Genomic DNA, 17,027 nt, shown 5'->3' on the forward strand with positions numbered 1-17,027 from the left:
TGACAGGATTCCAGTTTGTTCAGGGTCCAGTTTAGACAGGTTTCATTGTATATTGTTTTATTGTGTAGTAAACTGATGAGAAGTTGTCATGTGTTTTTCAGACTGGGAGAGATGGTTGCTCTGTCAAAGGTAAGACATTTAGGTCTGTGATTATTAACTCGCAGTGTGAGCACTTGCTGAAACTTGTTTAACAAATTTAGCATCTGCTTGATAGTTATGAAACAGTTAAGATTAAATGAAAATCTTTTAAATAAAAAAGGACCTTACTATGTCAACGTGACCTACCTTTCATGGACATAACAGTAAATCTGGTAAATCTACAGTAAATGTTGGTCCTATTTCTATTTTGAATGCTTTGAAGAAATACTTACTATTATATGAAATATATACAGTTTACCAGTTATCTTAGAATAGTTTGTAATTTTGTGTGAATTATCGTATTATGGTCACAAATTGTATAAAATCACATAATTACAAAGAACACAACTTATTTAGTTAAAAATACACATACATCAGTTTCTAATATCCTTTCTGTGATTTGTTTTATGTGACCATTTGACTCCTATGGATTGATGTCTGAAAGTATTTTTGTAAAAGTTGCTAGATCTATATTCATTTCAGCTTCCCTGTTGGTGGGCCCATTGGCCTATTTCTTGTTCCAGACGGTGCACCATGACTGGTATATCAAAGGCTGTGGTATGTGCTATCCAGTCTGTGAGATGGTTAATATAAAAGATCCCTTGTTACTAATGGAAAATGTAGTGGGTTTCCACTCTAAGACTAAATGTGAAAATTACCAAATGTCTGACATCAGTAGTCCATGATTAACAAATCAAAACTTCAACATTTCATTTCAGCTGTCTTCTTTCATCTCGGACTTGAGTCCATTTCTTCTGGATCAGTTGGATGACTTCTTTGTGGGTGGAGTAGATGACATGGCTGCATGGACTCAGATCATCTGGAAGGATTTCATACACATGCTTGAACATGGTCAAAAGTAAGATCATAATTATATATCATATCTGATTTTGTGTGCTAAAATTATGTAGATGTATAATAAGAAAGAGCAGCCAATGGAGATAACTCAGAACAGCCGCATTAGGTAGGTAACTAGTTTAACGTGCTCATATACCACTAGGGTTTCGAACACGCTCATCCGCATTAGGTAAGTAACTAGTTTAGCGTGCTCATATACCACTAGGGTTTCGAACACGCTCAGCCGCATTAGGTAGGTAACTAGTTTAGCGTGCTCATATACCACTAGGGTTTCGAACACGCTCAGCCGCATTACGTAGGTAACTAGTTTAGCGTGCTCATATACCACTAGGGTTTCGGACACGCTCAGCCGCATTAGGTAGGTAACTAGTTTAGCGTGCTCATATACCACTAGGGTTTTGAACACGCTCAGCCGCATTAGGTAGGTAACTAGTTTAGCGTGCTCATATACCACTAGGGTTTCGAACACGCTCAGCCGCATTAGGTAGGTAACTAGTTTAGCGTGCTCATATACCACTAGGGTTTCGAACACCACTAGGGTTTCGAACACGCTCAGCCGCATTAGGTAGGTAACTAGTTTAGCGTGCTCATATACCACTAGGGTTTCGAACACGCTCAGCCGCATTAGGTAGGTAACTAGTTCAGCGTGCTCATATACCACTAGGGTTTCGAACACGCTCAGCCGCATTAGGTAGGTAACTAGTTTAGCGTGCTCATATACCACTAGGGTTTCGAACATGCTCAGCCACAATAAGCAATGTGCTGGGGTACTATTAAACATTTTTCTCTTTTTTTTTTGGTCTCACGTTTACAAAATAAAAACTCGAGATGTAGGTGTTTCTTTTCAGACTTAATTTTTAAATTTTAATTATTTAAAAAAAATGTTTACATTGAGATGAACATCTATGGATGTAACTGTCAGCAAAATCAAATAAGTTTAAATAAGTCAGAGATTTAATTCCATGTAGTTTTTTTTTTTTTTTTTTTTGTTGCAGAGGTTGCAATCTTCCCCACAACCCTTTATTCATCAACTGCACATCTGGAAATAAGATCAGACCGAGAAATAGCTTCAAGAATGCCAGAGAACAGGGCATTTTTCAAAAGTTTTTCTTAAATGGCCTTTCCACTGGGGATGTTATTGTCAAAAGAGCCTACAGAGGTATTGTCATCAAAGCAAGTCCTGCAATTATGGTATGTCACCTTGGTTACTATTTAATGGTCAGTAATACTGAGGTAATGCCGATTATAGATGTTCTAAAATTGATTACCTGAGGGATGAGGGCGAGGGCAGGAGCCACAATTATCATATTTGTTTTGTCTGGTGGGTCTCACTTTTTTTCCCAGGTTTATATGGTTTAAATAAAATTTCATTGTGGGTATATTAAAAAATTCTTTTCCTACCATGTGAGTAATTTTGAGCAAATTTAAGAAAGAATACTTGTTCTAGTAATGTAATAAACATGCACACTTCATGAAAATCCATCCATTTATTTGCTGTAATCTTTTCGTTTCTTTTTTTTATTATTTAACGATGCACTCAACACATTTTATTTACGTTATATGGCGTCAGACATATGGTTAAGGACCACACAGATATTGAGAGAAAATCCGCTGTTGCCACTTCATAGGCTACTCTTTTCGATTAGCAGAAAGGGTTCTTTTATATGCACCATCCCACAGATGGGGTAGTACATACCACAGCCTTTGATATACCAGTCGTGGTGCACTGGCTGGATGAGAAATAGCCCAATTGGCCCATTCATGGGAATCGATCCCAGACCGACTGCACATTGAGCGAGCGCTTTACCACTGGGCTACATCTCGCCCCTTGCTGTAATCAGACCAACTAATAAAAATATTTCAGTTGTTTGTTTTCTTTATAACCCTAACTTTTAAACACTACCACATATTTTAACCATTAGAACCCTTTTTGATAATTGAAATTAGCCATTACTAGAATATTATTGTTTAGATTATTCATTTCCCTACGTCTGAGCATTTTTGGTCATCTTTGTGTTTGTAATACCAAGAAATCTGTCTAAAAACACACATACAAATGTACCTCTGAGAAGTAACAGTTATGGAGACATTCCCTAGTCTATTTTATAGAGTATTTCCCCATTTCAGCATCACAGACTCTAGTTTCACTCTAGATATTGTAACTTTATCCAGATGTGTTACAGGTTTGTAGATTAAACAAACTTTGTATCCATTATCGTGAGTTGAAACTAGGGTCTTCAACTTTTAATTTAATATATTTTCCTGTCTTTTGAATATATTTTTTTTAAAAGAGAAAAACTAAGCAATCGGCATATAAGTTGATAATAAAAATACCTATATCTACAGTGAAACCCTCTAAACTGGACACGCTCGGGACCAAGTAAAAAGTCTGGTATTAAGAGGTATCCGGTTTAGAGAAGTTCTCTTCCATACAGATATTTAAAAAGAGACTGAAAAACGTCCAGTTTTGAGGGAATTCCAATTTACAGAGGCTCCAGTTTTGAGAGGTTTGACTGTATATTAAAGCTGCTAATCCCAGTTTTTAGGTAGTGTAAACATATTCAATGTATATGACCATTGCAGTTTTTTACTATTAACTTACATATTACTGAAGGCATTTTGTGACAAATCCAATGTGTTTCGTGTCATTCTGGTGTTTGTAGCAGTACAAAATTTTTATGTGAAATCAAAAAGTTACGTCCCTTGGAAACTAGTGTCAGTAGCTTTAAGGGTATTTTTGTTTTTCTTTTAAAGACATCTTTTAAAAATACAGAATCTTTAAAAAAGAGGAACCAAATGAATGTAATTGTTATAACTCTTTCTCAATTATAGCAAACACTTATATATGCTAGTGGTGTTTTTTTAAATAGTTATATAATTATATACATTTGCTAGAACAATACTATCTGAAAACAACTTAGCAAAATGTATTTTAAAAATTGAGGAATCAACAATACATTGTGCTGTATTTATCTTCATTTTATTTAGAAACAGTTTAGAGACCGACAAAAATATAAGAAGGGAGAACAATGGCAGAAATTGGTTAAGAGCAAAGAAGAACTGTCATTCCAGAAACAACTCAAAGGAAATCAGATGGAACCTACTGGCATTTACACAGTTAAAGAGAAATATGCGAAACTTGGATGGTACAGCAGTGCAGAATTATCATTTATGTTTATTGTTATTATTAGGATAATATGAGAATAGTTCATATTTTGTACCATTTACACATAACGTATATCTTTGCCTATAAGTTTAAATTTGGGATTTTGACTTACCGTATATCTTCGCCTGTAAGTTGATCTCGGCTATAAGTCGAGTCCCTAATTTCAAGCCCTGAAAACGTATTTTTTTTATTGACCCGTTTATAAGTCGACCCATGAAAAACAACTTATAAATATTGAAGTATTTCTTATTTTCAGCACATGAGAACAATAATGTACAATATTTGAACAAATGAAAATTATTTTACAAACTTTGGTTTTAACGTTTTGTACATCGCAAACAAGTAACATAGCATCAAAACGAAATATTCCCTTAGTAGATAGTGAAAGCTGTTTGGCTGTTACCGTATGGCACTGTACAGCATGGTTTTGTGCACAGACAACAACTTTATTTATAAACACTGACAACAGATCACTACAATAAAACTGAAAGTATCAGTTAATCACATGTTTTGCCGCCATATTAATACATGTAAGGAGGATAACTCTGGAAAGTACACTGGTTTTTATGTATGTCCCTATTGCTCCAGTGAACTGCAGATAGCAGTCTAAGCTGAAGTTAATCATCAACAAAACATTGTTTGAACAACCATTAATGCCAGTGACCAGATTTCAAAATAAACTCGGGCAACAGGTAGTTAGTATTGTTGACATTTTTGCTATTAGTGATGACTGTTATTTTAACTAAGTGGACTGTTCTCTTGGCATGCGAGTGAGATCGCACGCCATTTTGCATAACCAAAACCGTTCTAATGTAAAAAAAAAAAAAAGGGTTATAAAAAAACAAATGTGTCAAATTAACATATTTGAGTATAAATACAGGGCAAACTTCAACAATAAAACCTGTAAATTAATCCCCAAAACGGTAATATTTTTGGGTGAAATGTTTTTACCCTCTTATAAGTCGACCCCCCAAGTTATAAAATAATTTTTGGGTGAAAAATATTCGACTTATAGGCGAAGATATACGGTATGATAAAAACATTATCTCGCCTTCATGTAAAATTCTTTAATCTCATTGGTTGTTTGCCGTTGGACAAATCCCTTATCCCCCTGTGGGCAGAGCCAAATTCTCTTATACCCCGTCTGTAATTTCCAACAGTTTCCAGCCTCCCCAGTTAATGCTAAAGCAATAATTAGATTATAAATAACATTGATAATCAATCAAGTATACATAATTAATTTTATTTTTACTATAAAATACACTATTTCAATACTTTTAAAAGCTGCACTGTTGAACTCGGCCACCTAATTACAGTCGTGGTGTTATTGTATTAATGCGCGATTAGCAACAGTTTTTTTTTTTTTTTTTTTTTTTTTTACTACATACATTTCTTATAAAAAAAAGTTTAAAAAAAAAAAAAAAATTATTAATATGTTTCAGTCAATTTCGTATTACAAACATTTGAAGTTAAAAACTCGTTTATCGATGGAACTATTTTTCGTCACTGGCAAGTGGTTTCGTTCGCATCCGCGTGGTACGGCTCCGTTAATAAATTGTTAACAATTATTGTCTGGCGTTATTTTGATTATTTGGCTGTATGGTTTAACATGTCGGCAAGATAAATTCGTTGTAGAAGCATCTCTCGGGGTATATGGCTTTTTATGTACCCTCTGTGTGCTCTTTTACCCGTCGCCTTCGGCTCGGGGTAAAAGAACACACAGAGGGTACATAAAAAGCCATATACCCCTCGTGATGCTTCTACAACTTATATTACACCAAAAAATATTACCATTTCAGAGACAGTATTGCAACTTTTTATTGTTGAATTACATGTATGCCCAGTGTTTATACTCAAGTGTGTTAATTTGACAATTTAATTTTTATAACTTTTAATTTCTTGGCATTAGAAGGGTGGCAAGAATTGAATTGAATAACATATTAACGTGCCTGTATCCAATTAAGATTCAAGCACATCTCTCCTGGGCACAGTCTCTGACTTCACCAGTGAATGGATCCGGGACAGAAGGGGGATCGGGGTAGAGTTGAAAATGGGCAGAAGTTTGAAAATAGCAATTAGTTAAAAAGTTAATAGAATTTTACGAAAATAAAATAAAAAGTTACAAGCCAAAAATAAAAAGAATTTACTGCTCAGGTGAATATTTATATAATTTGGAGCATTTTAGAAGGATAATCCAAAAATAAATAAGAGAAAGAAGAGTGGATTGGACTATTTAATTATATTGAAAAAAGAAAGTAATTTCGACATAAACTTTTGAATGAAGGTCTAAAAGTTTAAAGTCCGATCTATATGTCCATGTGAGTGGCCTCGTTAAGGCCGTTAGGGTGCACAGCTTGTAGGGACGAGATGGGTTGCATCCCGTCAATAAAACCCCTAGATTGATAGTCTTTAGAAGTTGAAGGTGTAGTGCTGTGCTGAAATAGAGTGGAGCGGTCAATCTTCCAGTGCTGCTAGGACAGGCTCGGACATGAAAAGATGCGCTGATCTCACATGTCTAGACAACAATTTAACTAAAATAACAACCATCACTAATGGAAAAACTGTAAACAAAGCTAACCTGTTGCCTGTGTTTGTTCTGAAATCTAGACACTGGCATCAATCGTTCAAACAATCTTTTGTACAAAATATGTATACACCGGTCGACATTTCCATGACTAGCCTTATGAATATTAATCAGCATTCACTTTAATGGTTTAGACTGATTACTTACTTTTGGTGCGAAAACCAGTGTATTTTCCACAACAGAGTTATCTTCTTTTTGATAGTGGTCAATTCCCAAACCCTAATGTGATGCATTAAGTTCTTTCCCTGAACAACTATTATGGATTTTATTTATGAATGTATATTAAATGTTTGATATAGCTTAGACAGGACCACATTTGTACTGCATATGTCACCTTCTTTAGATCCAGATTATTATCATGACTAATCTTGCTGATAATGATGGTGATGATGATGATGATGATGATGATGTTTATCTCGGTAATGAAAGTTTGACTGCAGGGATTTATCTAGGTGTTCTGTGGGTCCGAAAATAGTCAGTCCCCTTCCCAAAAGGAAGTGGCAACATAAATTCCTAATTTCTGTGCTGAAAATTCCTATTATATATATTTAGTTAGACTAATAAATTAATTTAACTGCATCATTCAGTGGCCTGGAAAAATATCACAGTTATGATTAAATCACGACCATTGTTCCCAATCTTATTAGTCATGGCACCCTGGTGAAAAATCCTGGATAAATCCATGGTATCTGGGGCAGGATGTAGCCCAGTGGTATAGCGTTAGCTTGATGCCTGGTCAGTCTAGTATCAATCCCGGTTGATGGATCCCGTGGGTTATTTCTCGTTCCAGCTAGTGCTCCACAACTGGTTTAACAAAGGTCGTGGTATGTACTATCCTGTCTGTGGGATGGTGCATATAAAAGATACCTTGCTGCTAATCAAAAAGAGTAGCCCATGAAGTGGCAACAGCAGGTTTTCTCTCAATATCTGTGTGGTCCTTAACCATATGGCTGATGCCATATAACAGTAAATAAAATGTGCTGAGTGCGTCATTAAATAAAACATTTCCCTCCCCTTCCCCTCCATGGTAACTGTATACAGGTGTCCCAAATTGCAAACATGCTGTTGGGTGTTTTGTTACATATTTTGCATATGAAAGATGTCTAGTCATACAATATATGTTAACTGTATTGATGTCTAGTCATACAATATATGTTAACTGTATTGAAGGTCATATGCTGTTGGTGACCTGAATCATGACGGAATGGATGACCTTGCTATTGGAGCTCCAGGGTATGGTAGTGACACAAGTCCACAGGATGGCAGAGTTTATATCTTACATGGTACACACATTTTCTTTTAATACATACCTATTTAATCTTATCATAGTGATAAAGACATTGATATTAAACTATGATAAATTTATCTTGTATCGCACATCTATTCTGTCTGGGTTAGAACTTTTAAATGGGGAATTCCATTTTTATTTTTACTGGAGTTAGCTCCTTTTTGATACTTACATCATATATGATTTACAAATTATGTCACATTGTATTTGAAACATTACACAAGATTGCTGCAGAGTATAATTCTTAATGTTAATTAAATCCATATAAGGAGTTATGATCATAGATTTAAGAAAGTAGTTATGACGTTACATTAAAAACATTTTTGTAAGAAACAGAATAATGTATGTAATAAATATAGAACTTCACATACGGTAAGCTGTTTCACTTCCTATTTATTGCAATTGTTTATTTTGCACAAGAACATACCACTTACTCGACCTTTATCCGGTCTTATGGTATATACATGTATTCTTGCAATAAACTAAACTTGTGCAATAAATAGGAAGCGAAAACATGTGAAGTTCTGTATATTCAGTCTCATCAGGTTAATTCTATTTGGTGTTGATATTCTAATATATAATTAAAAGAAATGGGAAATAGGATTTAAAAATACTTATTTTTCAATCACTTGTCTATAGAAGTTTTGTTTAGAAGGATTACTATTTTTTTTTAAACAGCTACAGAATATGGTCTACCGAAAGGCAATATAGATCTCAATAAATTTGCAACAGTTCTTTATGGGCCATACAAGGTATGTTTATAAGCAGAATTTGTAATATTTTTATACCAGTTAGTAGTTCTATAGTAGTTAATATAAGCATGTGGTAAAATTCCATTAACCATAGAAACTGTTATATAGATAATTAGACAAAACTAAAATTATCTCAGGTTTAAAAGTTTTTACAACAGTAACAGTGAATTCATTCTTGTCTATTCATCTAATATTTTAGAAGAGTTATGATACTCATAAAAAAACAATTGGCAAACGTGCAGGTAAATTAAATTCACACATGAATTCACACACGGAAATGAATTTGTGAACTATTTTTCATTCATCTCTAAAACAGGTATATTATTGTTCAATCTAAATAATGTTAATTAGTGTCACATTTAATGTCATGATGATCATCAGATAATACGGCTTCTCTATAATTACCTAGATGCTGCATTAAATTTTAGTAGAATCATTTGTTAGAATTAATATTTCATTATTTGGTATGAAGACATTGTTATTACTCTTTAATTATTATTAAATTGAATCAATTATTATTTATTAATTAGGGTTTAATGATGTTCTAATACATTGAATTAATATTTCATTAATTGGTATGAAACATTGTTATTACCGGTACTCTTAAATTATTATGACATTAAAACATTTATTATTTATTAATTAGGGTTTAATGATGTTGTAATACTTTCAATGTATTACTGAATTAAAGTTGAACTTTTTTCTTTAACAATACCACTAGAACACATTGATTTATTCATCATTGGATTTCAAACATTTGGTAATTTTGACATTAGTCTTAGAATGGAAACCTGCTACAATATTCCATTAGTAGCGAGGGATCTTTTATATGCACCATCCCACAGGCAGGATAGCACTTACCACAGTCTTTGAATAGAAACCTGCTACAATATTCCATTAGTAGCAAGGGATCTTTTATATGCACCATCCCACAGGCAGGATAGCACTTGCTGGAATGTTGAATTAAAGTATACATTTAGTGTTTCTTAATGATACGGTGTCTGTTATTTCTTCCAGGCTCAGTCCAGGTTTGGCTCTTCCATCGCCATTATCGACATTAATCAAGATGGTTACAATGATATTGCTGTAGGCTGCCCCAATTATAACTCTAAAACAATACCACTCAAATATCATGTGAGTATATCATAAGAGAAGATTATTATATAAAAACATGCTAAAGTTCAAATACTGAAAGTTATAATGTATGATGAAATGTTTTGGTTTTTGGGGTGGGTTTTTTAAAGATGTAAGAACTTATATCTGTATATAAAACATTCAAGAATACAATATCTGTAAAGCTGTCATACAGTCATTTTATTTACTTTTAACGTTGTACTAGTGTTTAATTTCATATTTTAACTTTTGAACATAAATAAATAGCCGTATATTGGTATATAAGTTTCAAATGTTTTTAATGTACACTTACTGGTGAATAACAATATTTATTTATTTTTATTTTAATGTCAGGGAGCAGTGATGGTGTATTACGGACATCCGGAAGCCAAATACAGATTTTCTTCCATCAACATGACCATTCACTGCAAAGTTAGTTCATGCTTTTATGTTTTTACTATCTATAATCTGTCCCTTCCTCCTACAAAAATGTTCTTTCTAAATAATTTTAATTTGGTTTGACAATGGTAAAAATAGTAAAAATATTTTGGAAATAACAAAAAAACCCAACTATTTTTGTGTGCAATTTAGAAAACAATCGGCTCAGAAATAAATAACTTTTAGTAAATTCCATAGAACTCTAGTCTCCACCATCAGCCACATTTTATATCCATAGCCTCTTTTAAATCTATATTAATAATTAGACATAAAAGGTAAAAGTGGCAATGAAAATTTATTTTGGATTATTGTTATTCCCTGTTGTTTATTTACATTGCCGTAAAAAGTAATTTTCATGGTTAACTAGTATTCTCATCTGATCATATAACTGATCATATATTATATTACTTAGTCCATCCAGCCTCCATGAACATTGTTTTTTGTAAATAATTTGAGTTTACAAAACAATCGGTTAAACAATAAATAACTTGTAGTACATAAAATAGTAAGAAAACAGCATTCCCTGGTGGGAAGGACTATAAGTACATATTAAATACATCAGTTTGTAGTTTTATATTCTTACATTAATGTTCACTTTCTTAAGCTTGTCTCAAGGCTTATTTTTCGATGCAATTCTTTAAAAGGTACATCTAATCTGATTTCAAGTGATCAGGCGGAGCGGGATTTAGCTCACTTGGTTAAGTGTTTGCCTGAGGTGCTTGCATCGTAGGATCGAACCACCTCAGTGGATCCATTCAACTGATTGTTTTTTTTTCTTGTTCCAACTAGTGCACCACAACTGGTCAAAGACCGTGGTATGTGCTTTCCTGTCTGTGGGAAAGTGCATATAAAAGATCCCTTGCTGCATTAGGAAAAATGTAGCAGGTTTTCTCTGATGACTATGAGTCAGAATTACTAAATGTTTGACATCCAATAGGTGATGATTATTTAATCAATGTGCTCCAGTGGTGTTGTTAAACAAAACAAACTTTTTCTTTTCAAGTGATCAGGCAACATCTATTAGAAAATATACAATTTCCATATCCAAATAATAATCATATTATTCATTAGCTTCAGCTAGCCACATGGCATGTAAATAAGATTATGGAAAAAAAAAAATTCCCATGATGTAAAGATGTGGGAATCCAAATGGATTGTAGTAGAAGTTGATGAATAATGAGGTCTATATCAAACCTGAGGTGGGTTTTTTTAACTCTCCGCAACAGTACTGCAATGCTGCATCTAAATTGATAAAAACAAATTATGTCTCAGGATCAGTACTGCAATGCTGGCTGGTCACTGGAATCAGGGGATGTCAACCAAGATGGCCGGCCAGATCTGATACTTGCTTCTCCATTTGCACCTGCAGGTGGCACTCAACGTGGATTTGTAGGAAGCGTCTACTCCAGTACAAAATATCAAAGTATGTTTTTATATTATATTTGTCAGCTTTTTTAATGCATTGTACTTTAAAGGAGGAGTCAGGAAGTAGCCCAGTAAAGCACTCACTTGATATACAGTCAGTATGGGATCATTCACTGTCAGTAGGCCCATTCGGTTATTTCACATTCCAGCCACTGCACCATAACTTGTATATCAAAAGCTGTGGTATGTGCAATCCTGTCTGGGATGGCACATAAAAGATCCCTTGCTACTAATGGAAAAATGTAGCAGGTTTCCTCTCTAAAACTAAATGTCAAAATTACCAAATGTTTGACATCCAGTAGCCGATGGTTAATAAATCAGTGTGCTCTAGTGGAGTTGTTAAATAAAGCAAACTTTAACTTTGTACTTCAGAACAGTGGTATATATGTGGACAAATAATAAAAAAATTTTTTTTTAGTTAAATGAAGCTTATAAACATCTATTCTAATCCAAAATCTGGGTATGTTTTCTTGATGGAAATCTCATTTGTCATATTGTTAAATGCAGTGGAATATTGTTGGTAAATAATAATAAGATTACATTTTTCAGTTAAATGGAGCTGAATGTAACTTGAGTTTGCTTGTTTGATTTCAGTTCCTAGTGTCATACTTTCAGTTTCTCAACTGGACTGGATTGATAGAGGCATGCAGGTATATTTTAATTAGAAAATTTTCGCACATTTTTATAATTCATAATTATAACTTTCTTTCTTAGACTTTATTTAATGTATTATTTACAAAATCTGGCATATATTTATTTTGTTTGTACTTTAACCCAGAATGTTTTTATTGTCTATTTTAGTAAATGTAAGGCTTATAAAAAGATAATTTTGCTTTTATTACATTTCACTCATATTGTAAAAGTTGTTTTGCATACCTTTGTAAAGTATCCAAATTAATAAAACTGGAACCTTTTTGTGTGTGCGTTTTTTAGGGGTTTTTTCCACACATTTATGAAAATAAAGACTTGTTGTGTCAGGCTTTTTCTTCTGTTTCTTTCATTACATGTGTTTTGTCTTTATTTATTTTTTACTTGTACTCTTTCTTTTAACATTTTCTTCACCATACTGTCATACTAGTAATTTGTTTAAAATTTTATTCAAGAACTTTAGCTGGCTTGGTCACCATATCAAGTTTGCTGAACATCCAAATGGCAAGAAAGTTCTGTTTGCTAGTCAACCAACATTCAGAAAATGTGCAAGGTGAGTTGCATCCAACAATTTTAAACATTTATGTCATTTTAATTACATCTTTGGCCTTATTTATATATTTAATTATATATATTTAACATTTACATGAGTGTTCAAGAGAAATAAATTGAATTGTGTGTGTTGAATATGGTTTGGTACAACTAGTGAACAGTAAACATTTTGTTTGCAAAACATTTATTAGTGATTAGTGACTGTTACTAATAATTTACAAATTGATTATCAACTACTATTTAACAATCTAGAATTGTGTCAAATTTTTTTTTTTTTTTGTAATTTGTGACTGTTACTAATAATTTAAAAATTGATGATCAACTACTACTTAACATTCTAGAATTGTGTGGTAATCTTTAAAACTTGAATCACAAACTGCACCATGATGCTGAACAAAATGTTTCTTGGTGAAGTAAACTTTTTTTGGCTCTTCTCTAATTGCTTTTGTTAAATCATAAAGAAAGAGAAATGCAGGATAAATATTAATTAAAAAACCTAAAAGGAAAATTCCTTTTTAGTATTCACTTGTTGAAAACAAAAAATTGGAATTTGAAATGGAAATACATTGTAGATTCACTTCTGAATTTATTTGGCAAAACTGATCTGTTCCATACCATATCATGCATTGCTACTAACCAACTTATAAAAATCAAATTTTCTATATTCAGCCAAATTTTTATATATTGTTTTACTTTATTTATAAATAATATAAATAAACACACAGATAAACTAATCTCCTACCAGAGTATGTGTCGCACCAAATCAGATTTGTTTTTAAGGATGGCTTAATCCAACGTTTTTACATCTTGCAGTCCTGGATGTGTTATAAGTCCCAATGACACGCAGAGTGTTGGTCAGTTTTCTATGTACCTTCTGCCTGTGGGAGGAACTGTGACCACCATCAAATCAGCTGGCAGTCATCGGTTTCAACAGTTTGGATACAGCTTTGATATGGGCAGACCATACACTGACGGGTCAGCCATCTTGGCAGTTGGATCTGTGGGGGAAGGTACATCGGGTCACGCACATTTCAGATACTTAAATAATCACTGCCTGTCTCTAGTTGTTTATAGTTTGTCTCTAATTGGTTTCTATTTAAAGTACTGTTTATCATTAACATGACAGTAACCAATAATAATTCATTCATTCATACATTCATCCATCTATCCGTCCATTTGTTCATCCATTCATCAATTCAGCCATCCATCCAAACCCATCCACCCACCCATAACCCATATCCCACCCATCCACCAACCCACCCACCCACCCACCCATCCATCCAGCCATCCCAGCCATCCAGCCATCCAGCCACCAACCCACCACCCACCCACTCGCCCATTCATCCATCCAGCCATCCCATCCATCCACCCATCCACACATCAATCCATCCATCCATTTTTCTTAAATCCTAAACATACAATAAATGTAGTTTTCATTATATTTTTATTATTTCAGATGTAAAGGGGCATGTTTTAGACGTTCCTGTTACTTTTACTGATGCTGGAAAGATACATCTGTATAACATCACTAACTTTGGTGCCATGCCTTATAAGAAAGTAGCTACCTTTGATAGTGATAGGCGCCACAGTCGGTTTGGTACTCACGTCAAAGTAAGTTGTTGTTGGCATATTTAGTGAAGAATAAAACATTAATTAATATGTAAACTTTCTTGTTTTCCAAATCAAATATCAAATTTTAATTAAACCAGATATTAACCAATGATCTACATTATATTTATTACATTTTCCTGCATTTATCAGTTTTATCCTTTTTAGCTATTGTAACTTTGCATATGACCCATTGCCATGATATAAACTCTGTGAAAAAAAAGAGAGAGGGATTTACAATCTTGCTACAAAAATGTATTTTACCAGGAGCACCGAACAAACCCTAGCAGTCCATCAATGTAGACAGCATGTGACTTTGCTTCAAGGTAAGCAGTCACGACCTTGTCCAGATTCCCTTTGACTCTGCTTTGTGCAAAGAAATGGTTTTTGAGTATGGTAACAGTTTTATCATTTTAATTCATTAACCATGTTAATCTGTGGTAACGGGGTGCTTGTGTAAATAAATATTAACAAACATCACCGAATCTCACGCACACCCACACAAAAAATAACCCTCACACAAAAAAAACCCCACACACACATTATTGTTTTTAAAATAATAAATAATCTGATGTACTGGTAGTATAATTGCAAAAAACATTTCTAGACAAATTTAGACAAAATATATCAACATTAATACCAAGCTTTGGTGTGTCTATCTTTCCAGTTTTCTGACCTGAATGGTGATAGATATGACGACTTAATTATTACAGTTCCAATGAGAACTAGTGATGCCTCGGAGGAACTCGAAGGAGGTAAGCTTATATTCAGAAGAGTCATAAATCACTTAACATTGATTGTATTTAATTGCTCTTTTGTTATACAAGTTATCATTGGGAGGTAATTTCAAACCTCAAAAAGAAACATGATGTCAAGTTTAAAAAATTGTTTTCTCTATTTCAAAACATTCTATAATTGAATAGTCTTTATACATGTAATAGTCATTAGATGATTGATCGAAGTTGTGAATTTCATTATAGTCCCCTGTTTGTGCCTGAGTTTATTAGAGTTGTATAGAGAAATGCATTTAAACTATCACTTCTTCACAAAGTCTACTGTACCATTTCAAACTAAATTTGGTGGAAGCTTCTTTGACCCATAGAAAAAAAAATCATGAATTTGGTCGTTTTGACCCCCTTCCCCCCTTAGGTACTCATGTCACTGTTTAGGCCCATGGGCCATTTGTATAAATGATGTAGATGCAATACTTTTATTTTTATTTATTAATAATAATGTCTGTTTTCATTTTGTTGAAGTCTCCTTTAAGAATTCTTAACATGTTAAAAATTCTAAAGTTTATATGAATCAACAATGATTGTTCTATTTGATTTAAAGAAAACAACAAAATAAAACGCCCTTATTATGTTCTACCCTTTCTGTATGTCGATTTAGCTGAAGAAGGAAGAGTGTATGTGTTTTTTGGAGGCCCCAACTTTCCTATTGGCCAGGAAGCAAACACAGACTGTGGTCTATTTTCACCCATAGAACCATGTCCAGGCCTGAAGGTATATTACTACAAGTTAAAATTTGTTTTGTTTAACAATACCACTAGAGAAAAATTGATTTATTTATCATCGGTTATAGAATGTCAAACATTTGGTAATTTTTACATATAGTCTTAGAGAGGAAACCCGCTACAATTTTCCAATAGTAGCAAGGGATCTTTTGTATGCACCATCCCACAGACATGATAGTACATACCACAGTCTTTAATATATAAACTGACGATCAAAAGAAAGTATACCAATTATTTTTTCAAAGTATTAAAAACAACACAAAACACAAGTTGATGCAAATATTATATTTTGAAAGTATAATAATTTGGCGATAAATAAACACGAGTATACTCAATAAAACCCATAAAATTATAATATCACAGTTCACAACAGCACTAGGGGTGAAATGTGCGATTTCATAAAGGACCACTCATAACGAAGGTGAATAAATTTGACCACAAAGAACATGTTTCTATAGCATGTATGTCCACCATATGCAAGTATGCAAGCATGGACCCGACGTCGGACAGATTTCCGTCAATGACAATAAGGTCTGTGCACTGATGGCCACAGATACCGCCCCAAACCATCACAGATCCACCACCAAACGGTTCAGTCTCCTGAACACAGCATGGAGCTGTTCTCTCTCCTGCACGTCGGTATATCCGAGTCCTGCCATCAGCTCTGAATAACTGGAACCTGCTCTCATCAGAAAAGAGTACACGTTGCCAGTTCCAATGTTGCCAACGTTGAAACTGACGTGCCCAACGTAAACATCGAAGTCGATGTTGCCTCGTCAATGTCATCCCTCTGAATGGTCGATAGGCCCTGATACCATGCTGTCGTAGTCGACGACGTACAGTGTGACAACTGATGACATGTCCAAGGTCAGTCGCTGCAGATGACGTCATAGTGAGGAATCTGTTACGTAAGTGTAAAATGCAGAGATGGCGGTCCTCGT

General features: G+C 33.8%; 1 protein-coding gene across 2 annotated transcripts in view; it reads left to right on the forward strand.

The window, feature by feature from the left end:
* Positions 1–17,027, forward strand: part of LOC121374135 (phosphatidylinositol-glycan-specific phospholipase D-like) — a 41,415-nt gene that overhangs the window by 15,603 nt on the left and 8,785 nt on the right. The window contains exons 9-24 of one of the 2 annotated variants that reach the window (XR_005958190.1): positions 102–129; positions 858–997; positions 1,992–2,187; positions 3,985–4,142; positions 7,917–8,029; positions 8,713–8,786; positions 9,804–9,920; positions 10,254–10,331; positions 11,610–11,760; positions 12,357–12,412; positions 12,866–12,963; positions 13,776–13,972; positions 14,419–14,573; positions 14,838–14,896; positions 15,238–15,325; positions 15,963–15,996. Coding sequence is in view for 1 of the 2 variants with exons in the window: in XM_041501089.1 (XP_041357023.1) it covers positions 102–129; positions 858–997; positions 1,992–2,187; positions 3,985–4,142; positions 7,917–8,029; positions 8,713–8,786; positions 9,804–9,920; positions 10,254–10,331; positions 11,610–11,760; positions 12,357–12,412; positions 12,866–12,963; positions 13,776–13,972; positions 14,419–14,573; positions 15,238–15,325; positions 15,963–16,075 (1,762 nt within the window). In the remaining variant the exon portion in view is untranslated. Of the gene's footprint in view, positions 1–101; positions 130–857; positions 998–1,991; positions 2,188–3,984; positions 4,143–7,916; positions 8,030–8,712; positions 8,787–9,803; positions 9,921–10,253; positions 10,332–11,609; positions 11,761–12,356; positions 12,413–12,865; positions 12,964–13,775; positions 13,973–14,418; positions 14,574–14,837; positions 14,897–15,237; positions 15,326–15,962; positions 16,076–17,027 lie in introns of those variants that run through there. The other variant, XM_041501089.1, reaches the window with a different exon arrangement.

The sequence above is a fragment of the Gigantopelta aegis genome, chromosome 6 (genome assembly GCF_016097555.1).
Source record: "Gigantopelta aegis isolate Gae_Host chromosome 6, Gae_host_genome, whole genome shotgun sequence".
NCBI lineage: Eukaryota > Metazoa > Mollusca > Gastropoda > Neomphalida > Peltospiridae > Gigantopelta > Gigantopelta aegis.